Source organism: Aplysia californica, unplaced genomic scaffold (genome assembly GCF_000002075.1).
Source record: "Aplysia californica isolate F4 #8 unplaced genomic scaffold, AplCal3.0 scaffold00481, whole genome shotgun sequence".
Classification (NCBI taxonomy): domain Eukaryota; kingdom Metazoa; phylum Mollusca; class Gastropoda; order Aplysiida; family Aplysiidae; genus Aplysia; species Aplysia californica.
The window spans coordinates 520421-533169 of NW_004797751.1; the positions used below are offsets into that span (position 1 = coordinate 520421).

Sequence of the window (12749 nt, forward strand, 5' to 3'; positions counted from 1 at the left end):
TCGTTTCTCCTTCGTCGTCAACGTTGGTTTGCTCTGTTGATCCTTCTGATATCTCTACTGTTGACGCCCCCCCGAAAAAAAACAAAAACAACAAACAACAACTGCAGTGTTGACTCATATTGGAACCCTTTTTGATATTTACTCTTTTTCTTTTCTATCTGCTTTAAGGGATCAATTTAAGATGTGATATTTTGCAAGTATTGGTTGTGAACTGCTTTTTGTTTTCTTTTTTGTCTACGTTCTTGCCCTCTGATCATAAAAAAAAAAATACCCAGAAAAAAGGGAAAGCTATGGTATTAACATGTTTTTATATGGTTATATTTTTTAAAAAGTGCTTCACATTATTGCACAAATTATCAAAATTGTGTTGATGGGGACGTAAAAAACATATACATTAAAAAATAAAATTATTTTTGCTGTTTTGTCATTCTAATTAGCCCATTTTCCTTTTCTATGTTTTTGCTGTCTTGACTTCTTGCAGGGAGGTTATGAAAGAGGTGATGGACCCAGCCTACTTGGAGCATGATGCATAGTGAGTGAAATATTTATCTCATAACTTCTCAGGCAACAAATAGTGGAATTTTTTCCCCTAAAGATTTTATACCCCCCCCAGGGTGGTGCCACTCAACCAAGTGTCTTTAGGCCATTCCCAAAGGGGGGACATTTCTCGTTCATGTACAGTAGAATTGTAAATGGGCTGATTCATCAATGCCACGCTCATAGCTGTGCCTGATCTACAATAGGGAACTGCTGCTTTTTCTTTCCTAGTCCTTACTATTGTCATTTTTCCTCTACTTCCTTTGTATGTTTGTCTCACTCTTGTGACGCGCTATTTCCGGGGTGCCTTGTAAGTCTAAACAGACGTTGTGCTGTTGAAGCTAGAGAGGTGAGCAGCAGAGTAAGCCTGTTTCCCTGTAAAGACTTCTCTGTTGACATCCACCCCTTGACGCTCATATGACCTCATGCAGCTGCGAGTGCCGTAAAAACCTCTACTAAATAATTTAAAAAAAGATTTGATCCTATGTGTACCAGTAGAATTTATTGGTGTCTGTGGTGTACTGGTTGAGTGCAGTGCTGTTGCTTACAGAAAGTGTGAGTTTGGTTGGGATGTGGGATGGATTTTTATCAAGTATCTCCATCTTCCTGCTAGAAGGTTTTATACTTTTCAGCTCAGGTTGGCCCTGATGGGCATGGTTGAAGCAGCCTGCTTCATAAATGATTGATGATCTTAATAGTGTGCAGGGGTATTTATTTACTTATTTACTTATATATATTTTTTTCTCCATTTTATTAAAAACAATTTTTTTCATGTTCTTGATTTTATAAAATTAAGATTAAGTACACAATTATTGTTGCGATGTGTGTTGCTAAACTGGACCGCAACATAGTAGTCATTGATTATTATGTCTCTTTTGAGACTGCTTTGCGCAGTCTTATACCATTTTCAATGTACCTCACATATTTTCCCTCACTATCTCACAAATGAGTGTTTGGTGGGTTGCTCTGGTGCGGTTTGCTCCTTCTTTTCTATCAAACATCTATCATCCTTATCTCTTCTCCTTTTAAAAAAATTTGTTACTCTCTCGTAACACCTCTAAACTTCGGCTCGTATATGATCTAATTGTGTTGCGAGTGCCCTAAAATTCTTACTGTGGGTAGTTGGCGGGTGCTCTGGTGTGCTCCTTCTATTTTGTATTTGTTACCCTCTTGTAACACCTCTAATCTTTTGCACTTATATGACCTTATTGTGTTGCAAGTGCCGTAAGACACTTACTAAACTAAAACTTATCTCTCCCCCTTCTTTTTGGGATTTGTTACTCTCTCGTAACACCTGTAATCTTCGGTCCCCCCCGGGGCAGTGCCACTGACTGAAGTGTCTTTAGGACATTCCCAAAGGGGGGACATTTCTCGTTCAAGCAAAGTAGAATTGTAAATGGGCTGACTCATGTCACACTCATAACTGTGGCTGATCTACAACAGGGAACTGCTGCTTTTTCTTTCCTGATATTTACTATTGTCATTTTCCTCTACTTCTTTTGTATGTTTGTCACTTTCTTGTGACCTGCTATTTTGGGGTGCCTTGATAGTCGAAGCAGACCTTGTGCTGTTGAAGCTAGAGAGGTGAGCAGTCTAAGTCTGATTCCCTGTAAAGACTTCTCTGTTGACACCCCCCCCCTTGGTGCTCATATGACCTTATGAAGTTGCGAGCACCGTAAAACCCTCGATATAAAAAAATAAAAGTAATCTTCGATTGATATATGACCTAATAACGCTGTGAGTGCTGTTAAAACTTTTACTGAAACAAAAAAGAAATCATGTTATGACTGATTTCTCCTTCCTTTGCAGCTCGATGTTCTGCCAAGTGATGGAGACTGTGGAGCCTTGGTATCTGTCCAGAGACTATAGCTTTGCTAAGGTTAGTTCTGTGTCTGCCTGTCTGCCTGTCTGCCTGTCTGTCTGTCTGTCTGTCTGTCAGTCTGTCTGTCTGTCTGTCTGTCTGTCTGTCTGTCTGTCTGTCTGTCTGTCTGTCCTAACTGAGAACGAAGCATTCACAGAAGTTAATCTCTGACTCCTCCTCTAGTGTGTGTTGAAAGTCACCGAAGAAGCACACTCTGGTCATTCAATAATGCCCAAATGTTCTGTTTTTGGGGGCACTTTGAAAGAACAAAGCATATCTTTGGGTGGTTGGCGGGGGCTCTGGTGTTGTTTGCTCCTTCTTTCCTATCAACAATCTATCGTCCTGATCTCCTCTATTTCTTTTTTTTGGTGTTTGTTACTCTCATGTAACACCTCTAATCTTCAGCACTAAAATGACCTTATTGTGTTGCAAGTGCCGTAAGACGCTTACTAAAACTAAAACTAGACAAAAAAGCATATCTTCGTTATTCAACAAGGTTTTTTTCAATTCTGTTTCCTGTATCTGAAACCAGGAAAGGCCTTCAACAGCACGCACACTATGAAATATGCTAGTTCGTGTTTCTGATTTGTGTATGATGGTTGGAAATGTGCTGCGACATTGTGTCTTTGGTCTGCTGCTGATCAGACATGTTATTTGAGGCGTGCTGACATAATGAGTAAGTTCTCGCAATCGAAGAACGGAGATATGGGCGGAAAATTGACACTGTGGTGAGAGTTATATATTTCCAATTGATGCCACTTTGTTTAAGTCTACTGTTGTGTTTCGCAAACTCATATGACCTTATGCGGTTGTGAGCACAGTTAAACTCTTACTAAACTAAGTCTACTGTGTCTTTTATTATTCCATGTTTACAAATTTTACCAACTCCACCGAAAAAGTTGATGTATCACTTTCCATAAGGCTAAAATCAGAGAAGTAACTCATTTTGTCAGTAAACCTCATATATGTGTCCACTACGTCCTTAACTCTTAGAATTCGGTGCGACTACTGCCTGGATGTTTTATTATTGTTTTTTTTGGGTTTTTTTCCCCTCATTCTTTGGAAATATCTGCTTGCCTCTACTACTGCTGTATCGTCATATACTAAATCTTCACTCTTTTCTTATAATTGGATGAGTATAATAATAATAATAATACTTGCTTGTAGCTTGAAACCTATCTTTTTATGCTGAAAATGCTATTGTTTAGGTTAATATATTTAAACTAAATTTATTGTAACATATTAGGGAATAGGCTTACGACTTGTGATAGTAAATCTTATATTTCTTCAGGGAGGGTCTCTGCGTAGCCTCGAGATCATCAATGCAACTCCATTCTCAAGGTCACAAGACCTGAACCCTTCCAACGCCATTGTGACCAAGTTGACACGGATACAGGACTATATACTGAAGAAATATGACCAAGAACTGCATCAGCACCTGGAGAGGTTAGAAATTGCACCACAGATCTACGGCATGTAAGTATGTTGAATTATTGTAATGGTGGGTGTTGGAGCCTGACTTGGGGATTGCCTTGTTAGGGAAACAACTTCCTGGGCCTTCTGCATATTGTGGTAGGGCGGCCAGTTCCTTTCCACGCTGCCTTTACCTCTCCAGCTTGAAGTCAGGTACCCATTACTGCTGGTTGGGCAGGAGGGAACGAAAAAAATTTGTCCAAACCGAGGCTCGTACGCGGACTTTCCGTTTCGGAAGCAAGCGCCCTAACTGCTCCGCCACCGCAACCTCTTGAGGGAGCATTTTTATCAAATATCTTTGTCTTTCTGCTGAGCATTGTGAAATGGTATCCCTCTTGGCCTGGGTTGGTTCTGACAGGCAGGGTTGAAACCAGCCCCACATAATGATAAAAAATGTGTAAATATGGGTGTAAGAACATCTACGTAAAAATAAAGGAAATAGTATGACCGATGGCAAAGCAGTGAAAAAGAAGCTATTGAAAGTAGTGATGACTCTTTTGTTTTAGTAAGTGTTTTACGGCACTTGCAACTCAGTAAGGTCATATAAATGCCGAAGATTAGAGGTGTTACAAGAGAGTAAGAAACACAAAAAAGAAAGAGCAAAAATAAAGATGACAGATGTTTGATAGGAAAGAAGGAGCAAAACACACCAGAGCACCCGCCAATCACCCACAGTGATGACTCTGATGACATTTGTCCAAGCGAAGTAGAGGGAGATTCTCATGTAGATGATAGTGACAGGGAAGAAAACTAGACGTTGTTTCTACAGCTAAGTACTCCTACGAAGATATACTGTACTTTCTAAGGGGTGGCAAAAGAGGGGGTGGTCGTGTGCTACTTGGTCAATGTAGACAGACAATGGGAATGGTCCAGAGAAAGGAAACCACTCTTGGGGAATGTACTTGGCAGAATTGAAATTAACTCTTTATCTCTGAAGGGGGTAAACCCACTATGCCGGGGCCCTTATTTGGAACTAAAACAAAAAGCGATAAAAAATATCACTAAATTGGTCATTAAATCAAAAGAAGTGAACCTGTTTTGATATCCTAATCAAATGAATGAAATCCTGATAAAAGAGACCTGTTTTCGGTAAATGCCGAAAAGTAATTAGATGTCGAAGTCATCGTAAAGGAATGTGCCCAAGTCGCTGTCAGCGACTCACCCGCACAGCAGTTCTGAGATAAAGAGTTAACCAGACAAAATGGCTTGATCATCTGTTCAGTTTATTAGATAAGATGAAGTAAGGTACATCTTTATTGTCCAGAACCTGGCACGTTGGTTTGGTGTTTCACCACGTACATACATACACATACACACACCCATGCACACACACACGCAATGATTATATTGTTAACAAGTAAAATGAGGACGTTTCGTTGTTTCTCAAGACTTATGGTGACCCACTAGCTATTTTTTAATCCAAAATGTGTGTGTGAGTATGCATGTGGGGGGGGGGGGATGTTATTTCAACCAATCAATCAATGCCTTTCACCACTGGCAAGGTATAGGCCACGTACAAGCTCCTTCCATTTATCTCTGTCCTGGGCCTTCCTTCCAAGCTCTTTCCAAGTGAGCTTCATCTTTCTTATGTCCCTTTCTACACATTTCCTCCTTGGTTCCCGTTGCCCACCCCTGCCTCGTGTTCGCTGTGGGTTCCACTGCAGCGACAGTCTTGTGATGTTTCCGCTGGGCTTTCTTAGGGTGTGTCCCATCCATCGCCGTTTTCTTAGTCCTATTTCTACTTCTATATCCTTTTGTCCTGTCCTTTCCCACAGTTAATTTTTTGTTCTACTCTGCCACTTAATTCTTAGGATAAAATGTTATACATTTCTTTCATTTTCTGAATTTCAAATACATTTCTTTCATTTTCTGAATTTCAAATTGTATTTTCCAGCCGATGGCTCCGTCTTCTTTTTGGGCGAGAGTTTCCAATGCAGGATCTACTAATGCTGTGGGACGCCATCTTTGCTGATGGCATCGGATTTGATCTTGTTGACTATGTTTTTGTCGCAATGCTGCTCTACCTAAGAGATATCTGTAAGTAGATAGTGTTTGAAGAAATACTGCTAAGCGTCTAAAAAAATTTGGATCTGTTTTTTCATTTTTATATGTTTCTGTAAATTGCAATGATGCTTTACACCCCATTGACAAAGTTTATGTTATTTGGAGAAGTGCATTGTTTACCCTGCCATCTGGGGATGAGTCAGAGATACTCAATTAAAAAACTTTTCAATGCTGAAACGTTTCCATTTATGTTTGTGCAGAGGAGACAAAATATATTAATTCAAGAGAGATTTAAACAAAGTGACAATGTACTTCCCCATGTTAAGAATAATACACTGCAAAAGTTGCAAATTCATCTTCAAAAATGTCCTCAATAAACCAGTAGAAAAAAATGGCAGTGAACCGGTTTAGGAGAGCATGTGTGAATTCATAGATCTTCACAGTAGTGAAGAGGTTAAAAAAAACCCCTCTCCTTACGCCTTCTACATTGATGGTGAAGCACCTTACCATACCCTTTGTAAGGCGGGCTGACAAAATGAGTTACTTCTCAGATTTGAGCGCTATGTGAAAGGAAACATCACACTTATAGGTGAAGTTTTTAGAATTTATAGGTTATGAAATAAATAAAGGCATATTATATTAGACTCTGTCATACTCAGAGGGCCGGCAAGGAAACTATGGTAAGTCATGTTTTTTTTTTAATTTACAGGAGAGACAGAAAATGGATTTTCTTTAAGCGTTTTTGGTGGATAAACTTCATTTTCATAAGGGAGCCTAATGTGTGTCACGGCATTAGTAGGCTCCCTTATGAAAATGAAATTTCTCCACCCAAACTGCTTCAAGAAAATCCGTTTTTGTCTTTCCTGTAAAATTTGAAAAACATGACTTGCCATAGTTTACTTGGCAGCCCTCGAACGTCACTTTCCAAAATGGTGTACGGTAGAGTCTTATACAAAGCAGTCGATATAGTGTCTGATTCTGTTTTGTGGGTGGTTAGCGGGTGCTCTGGAGTGATTTGCCCCTTCTTTCCTATCAAACATCTATTGTTCTTAACTCTCTGTCTTCTTTCTTGTGTTTGTTACTGTTTTGTAACACCTCTAATCTTTGGTACTTAAGATAAGATAAGATGAGATAATACTTTATTGTCTCACAGGGAAATTTTTATTGTCTGTACAGGACCGTAAAAACACATACAGGTATACTTAAAAAGATTAGATAAATAAACAAGGTTGTGTAATTGTGTTGTGAGTGCCGTTAAACTCTTACCACAACCACAACTAAAACTAATCCCATTTCCTTTGTTTCAGTACTGAGCTGCGACTACGCCACATGCCTGACGGCGTTGATGAAATACCCACCAGTGCCAGACGTTCACTACTTTGTGGACAAGGCTCTATGGCTGAGAGAGCCCAATGTGAGACGCTCGCTGTCTGCCTTCGTGTCTTCTTTATGTCTTTTTGAAAGGAAATAAAATACGAATTGGTGGAATCGGGCGCTTGCCAATTTTTTGGCATGTGGAGTTATTGGTATTACCCGAAAGCTTATTGGTTTGCCTTGCTTTCAGTGTAAGAAATACCCATTTATCTTAAATAGAAGTCCAGATATTTGAGATTGAAGGAGGTCGGTAAAATTAGGGAGAAAATGGCCACCAAAGTTTTGTTACTTCAATAGCTTGAGAGTCCTTCAAAGCTGAAAAATTTCATACGTCGTGACTTTAATCAACATTTTTCAGTAAAATTAACAGGAAATGTGTTTTATGATGGACATGAAAGGTGTTGGGCCAAAAAATAAAAGTTTGATAAAATTTGCTGAACGGGAGAAAAAATGCCTGTTTCTTTGATTTCATTATTTTGATGAGCGCCTGATTTCACCACGATGCCTCACAATTAGCTTCCACTTTATTGATCCATGTTGAGAAATTACGTTTACAATGGATTTCATACATTATATAAACATACATGCACGCCCATGCACACGCACATGCACACACACATGAACACACACACACGCAAACGCACACACAAAAACACAAACACATATGTGCGTGACGGAGTCTTACACAAAGCAGTCAGTATATATTCTTTGCTACCCTTTTACATCCTATTCAGTGTGCACTGTAACAATACCAGGTTTTTAAGTAAATGACAAAGACTGCGGCCTCCCATAACTCAACCAGGCTTTTTTTTCCACTTCTGTTGTTAGTATCGCGGGCGGCATAGCATACTGACATAAGTCATTTTTGGCGGCCTTTGAGATACGTTTGTCAGGGTCTGTAAGCAATACTTCCCGCAACATTTTTTGGACTGGAAGTGTAATGTAATCATGTCTCCCCGCCTGAGATTATCCTTTCTTACGTGTTTCATCAACATTTCCTTCCAGCAAAACCCAAGGCCTCCAAACTACACCCATGTTGGAGGGATCCGAACCAGCAGCAGCATGGGCAGCGGGGATAACATGAGCAGTGGGGCCAGTTCCAGCTGTCGGGACAATGCCAGAGGTTGGTTCTTCTTACTCGTCTTGTTGACCTGAATGTGAAAGGATATTTTTTTTCTTAACTATCTTTTCATCTTTTTTGAAGTATCCTTTCTTCATCTTTTTTAAAAGTGTCCTTTTTCATCTTTTCTTAACTATCTTTAACTATCTTTTCATAACGCGTCCTTTCATCTTTTCTTAACTATCTTAAACTGTCTTGTCATAACGTGTCCTTTCATCTTTTCTTAACTATCTTTAACTATCTTTTCATAACTATCTTTTCATAACTGTCTTCATCTTTTTTAAAAGTATCCTTTCATCTTTTCTGAACTATCTTTTCTTCTTTACTAGGCTGTCTTTTCATTCAGATTTTATAAAATTTCTTTTCATCTTTTTAAACATCTTTTCTATGTTATTTTTTTCTTCTTTCTCGAACTATGTTTTCATCTCTTGTGAAAGTCTCAGCCTCAATTTTAGGCAGGGCCCGAAATTTTTACTTCAGTATTTCCTATTGGCTTGTTCTGTTGAAGGAGTAAATGCACCTTCTTTTAAAATATCCTATTGTGCATTCTTTTTCAAACAGGTACAATGCACCTTTCACTCGTTGGCAAGAGAGTGGTCATATTTTCAATTCAGTTCAGTTGCCACTCTTTGGTCTGTCACAAGGCGAACCTATATTCCTTTAACTTTCTTACGTTCATATCTATTGGATGATTATTTTAAAAAACTTACTGACACTGAGTAAACAATTATTGTAGTTTAAGGGAGAAGGAAATAGAGAGGATCCCTGTATATGTATGCGACTTCTGAGCTGCCATGACAGAAACTTTTCAATATTTGCCTTCTTTCTTGTCTTTCTATATATTTTGCGTGTGCTTCGACTCTGTCTCACTTTCTGTCAGAATTTTTCCCTTTCTTTGGCTTGCCTTCCTCTACTTTCCTCCATTCTATCTCCAGTATTATTCTGCTCTGTTTTGTTTTCTTTTTATATCTTTGTTTGTATTGTTCTTATTCATTTCTTCACAAACTATCTGCGGGTGGTTGGAGGTAGGGCTAGATCCTGCTCGCCAAATCTGAGAGTGGCAAATCTGAGAGTGGCGATTCGCGATTCAGTAACACGAGTACACGAGCGCTCGTGGAACTCTGGCTGAACACTGACTGAAACGGAACAGTGTCATATCAATGCAGTAGTTTTTGGGACACCTGAATAGACATAAAGGTGTTGAACATCTAACTCTCACTGGCAAAATAGAAAGCAATCGAGGCAGGGGTAGGCCTTCAGCCACCTACTTAAGGAACCTAAACAAATGAGTAATGGGGTAAGATCAAGGAAACGTAACTTTTTTAAGAGCATCTGAGCATAGGAATGAATGGAAAACCATGATCGCCGATATCTGTCACAGATCTGGCAATGGATAATAATAATAATAATAAATAGCATTTATACTGCGCATTTCCATTTCCTAAAAGATGCTCAATGCGCATTACAATGAAAAAGACATCACATCTTAAAAATTAATCAACAAGTGTGTACGTAAAACAAAGTATTATGCATATAATATAAATGCATATGTGTAAAATTTTATACGAGAAAAACAGTCTCGCAGTGAGGTTGAAAATGAGTTCACTAAAAATATACAATGCAATAAAAATTCACGATCGGTCAAAATAAGTTGAAACGTGAGTAACTAGAAACATTCATTAAAAGATGAATTCTATACTGATAGAAAAACATTTCCATTCTCTCTCTCTCTCTCTCTCTCTCTCTCTCTCTCTCTCTCTCTCTCTCTCTCTCTCTGTCTCTATCTCTCTCTCTCTCCCTCTCTCTCTATCTCTCTCTCTCTCTTTCTCTCTCCCTCTCTATCTCTCTCTCTCTTTTCTCTCTCTTTTCTCTCTCTATCTCTCTTTTTTTCTCTCTCTCATTCTCACTCGCTATTTCTTTAGTCTCACAGTCTGGCATAGACATGCATATATATCACAGTACATCATTATGACAGGTATGCTTTTGTGAATAAAAAATGCTTCAGCTGATTTTTGAAAATGGAAATTGTTGGGGCAGATCTTATTTTATATGGGAGTTCGTTCCCTACCTGGGGACCAAAGAACAAAAAAGAACGCTCGCCGTTTGTTTTGTAATTTTGTTTTGGAGTTTTTTTTGGATGATGATGATCTTCATACTGCTACAGGGACATTGTATCCCTTCCAGCTTGGGTTGGCCCTGACAGGCAGGGTCAGATCAGTCCGTGTCTTCAGTGATCTCAGTACTGTTGATGCGGGTCACAGTAAAACTTCTACAATTACTTTTTTTTTTTTTAATTCGTGGTGCAACCTTTGAGTGAAGATTTTCATGGCCCACCTTTTCAGTGATCTTTGTACTGTAGATGGGGGCGTAAAACTTTTACAATTACTTTTTTAAAAAAAGAATTACGTTGTGCAACCTTTGAGTGAATACTTTCATCATTATACTATGCCTTTTACATTGCTTTGTTAGGTCTTTTTTCTTAATCTCACGTTTTTCCACAATTGTTTGTACAAATTAATGGGTGCACTGTCTGTTCAGTTGATGTCATGCCAGACTATGCAGCCGATGGCCCTGATTTGAATCCTCAAATGGGGTCTTTTGAACCGTCATTGTTTTGGGGAGTGTCTTAGCCTTTCCACCCATTTGCCTTAATCCTATTGGAGATGGATGTTAAGTTCATGCCTCCTAAATAATCTTGAAGTGTTGAAAGCAACATTAAATCCAAACAATGACTTTTGTACATTTTCACTGTTGCAGTTTGCAGTTTTCTTTATACAATTTGTGTTTTGCCTAATTTTCCTCACATTTTTTATGATATGACTCTGCTTTTCAGATATATGGTGTTATAGTAGAATACTTAAATGCCTGATGCTTGTTCTTTTTGAGTGTTTGTTTTAGTGTTGATGAAGTAGTGTATGCTCATGATCACATTGACTTTATTTTAAAAATATTTTTTTGGGCAAAGCAGTGAAAGTGATGATATTTCTATTTCTTTTAGTGGTTGGTTGGTGGGAGCTCTGTTGTGGTTTATTCCTTCTTTCTTATCAGACGTCTATCATCCTTATCTCTTCTACCTCTTTACTTTCTGTCTCTTGTTTCTGTCTGTCAGTCTTACTTTGTCCTAGCGCTAAATGACCATTATTGTGTCTATGTGCTTCTCGTTACTCACACAGCGAACAAACTTCTTTTTTTTTGGTGCTCTCTGGTAAAACCTCTAATCAATGACCTATTATCTTTTAGCCTACTCAAACAAACAGTTTCATTTACTTCATAGATAAAATCTGAATTGTATAGAATACGGGTTTACTTCTGTGTCAACAATATTTTTGGTATCTCGTATTGATTTTGTTTACTGGTATATTTCCTAGAGAGGAGGAGTTTCATGTCTGGTATGTCTCTTCTACTACATCTTTTTAGTGTTACTTATTAACCTATCTAATCTGTTCTATGTAAAGTGGAGCTGCCAAGTGCCGACTGGCAGTCATCTGCTGCTTTACGATAATGTTAACAAGAAAAATGTTATGTCTGTATTAGTTCCTTTATGTTTTCTATCCACCTGTGTCTTTCTGTCTGCATCCTGTACTTTATTTTTTGTTTTTGTTTTTACAATACAGACAACTCTCAAGGTTTTGGTGTGATTTTTATCTTTTTATTATCTGTCTGTCCTTAAGTCTATATTTTTGTCATGTGTGTGTCCCTCTTCCGTTCTCTTTTCTATGCCTGATACAATGCTTTTATATTGAGACACATGTGAGGTTGGCAGGTGCTCTGAAGGGGTTTGATCCTTCTTTCTTATCAAACATCTGTCATCCTTATCTCTTCTCCTTCTTTGTTGTGTTTGTTACTCCATTGTGACACCTTTAATTTTGGGTGGGTGGTTTGCGGGTGCTCTGGTGTGGTTTGCTTCTTCTTTCTTATCAATCTATTTTATCTCCCCTCCTTCCTTTTTGTGTTTGTTATTCTCTTGGAACACCTCTAATCTTTGGCACTTATATGACTTTATTGTGTTGCAAGTGCCGTTAAACTTTTACTTTAACTAAAGAACTTTACTTTTCGGCACTTATATGACCTAAATTTGTTGCAGGTGCTGTAAAACTCTTACTAAAACTAAATAACGAGACACAGGTACTCGTATGGTTTTGTGGTTATGACACCGAGTTTTGTATCTGAAGATCCTGGGTTTGATTAACAATTCTGGTAGTCTTTTTTTTGTGCTCTTAGATTCTGGATCAGTTCTGTGCAGGCATATTAATTTTATGTAAAAAAGAACTGCCTTTCAATTAACAGAATTATGCTGAAATAACCAAGATTAAAAAAAAAGCCAAACAGCTCTCTCTCTCTCTCTCTCTCTCTCTCTCTCTCTCTCTCTCTCTCTCTCTC

The 12749-nt window shown here is 38.4% G+C and overlaps 1 protein-coding gene across 4 annotated transcripts in view; it reads left to right on the forward strand.

The window, feature by feature from the left end:
• The window catches only part of LOC101856285 (TBC1 domain family member 5), a 70918-nt gene that overhangs the window by 39176 nt on the left and 18993 nt on the right, over window positions 1-12749 (forward strand). For all 4 annotated transcript variants that reach the window (XM_005105618.3, XM_035971682.1, XM_035971684.1 and 1 more), the window contains exons 11-16: window positions 482-532; window positions 2347-2416; window positions 3690-3874; window positions 5766-5908; window positions 7183-7289; window positions 8255-8372. In XM_005105618.3, the coding sequence (XP_005105675.1) occupies window positions 482-532; window positions 2347-2416; window positions 3690-3874; window positions 5766-5908; window positions 7183-7289; window positions 8255-8372 (674 nt within the window). The remainder of the gene's footprint in view (window positions 1-481; window positions 533-2346; window positions 2417-3689; window positions 3875-5765; window positions 5909-7182; window positions 7290-8254; window positions 8373-12749) is intronic.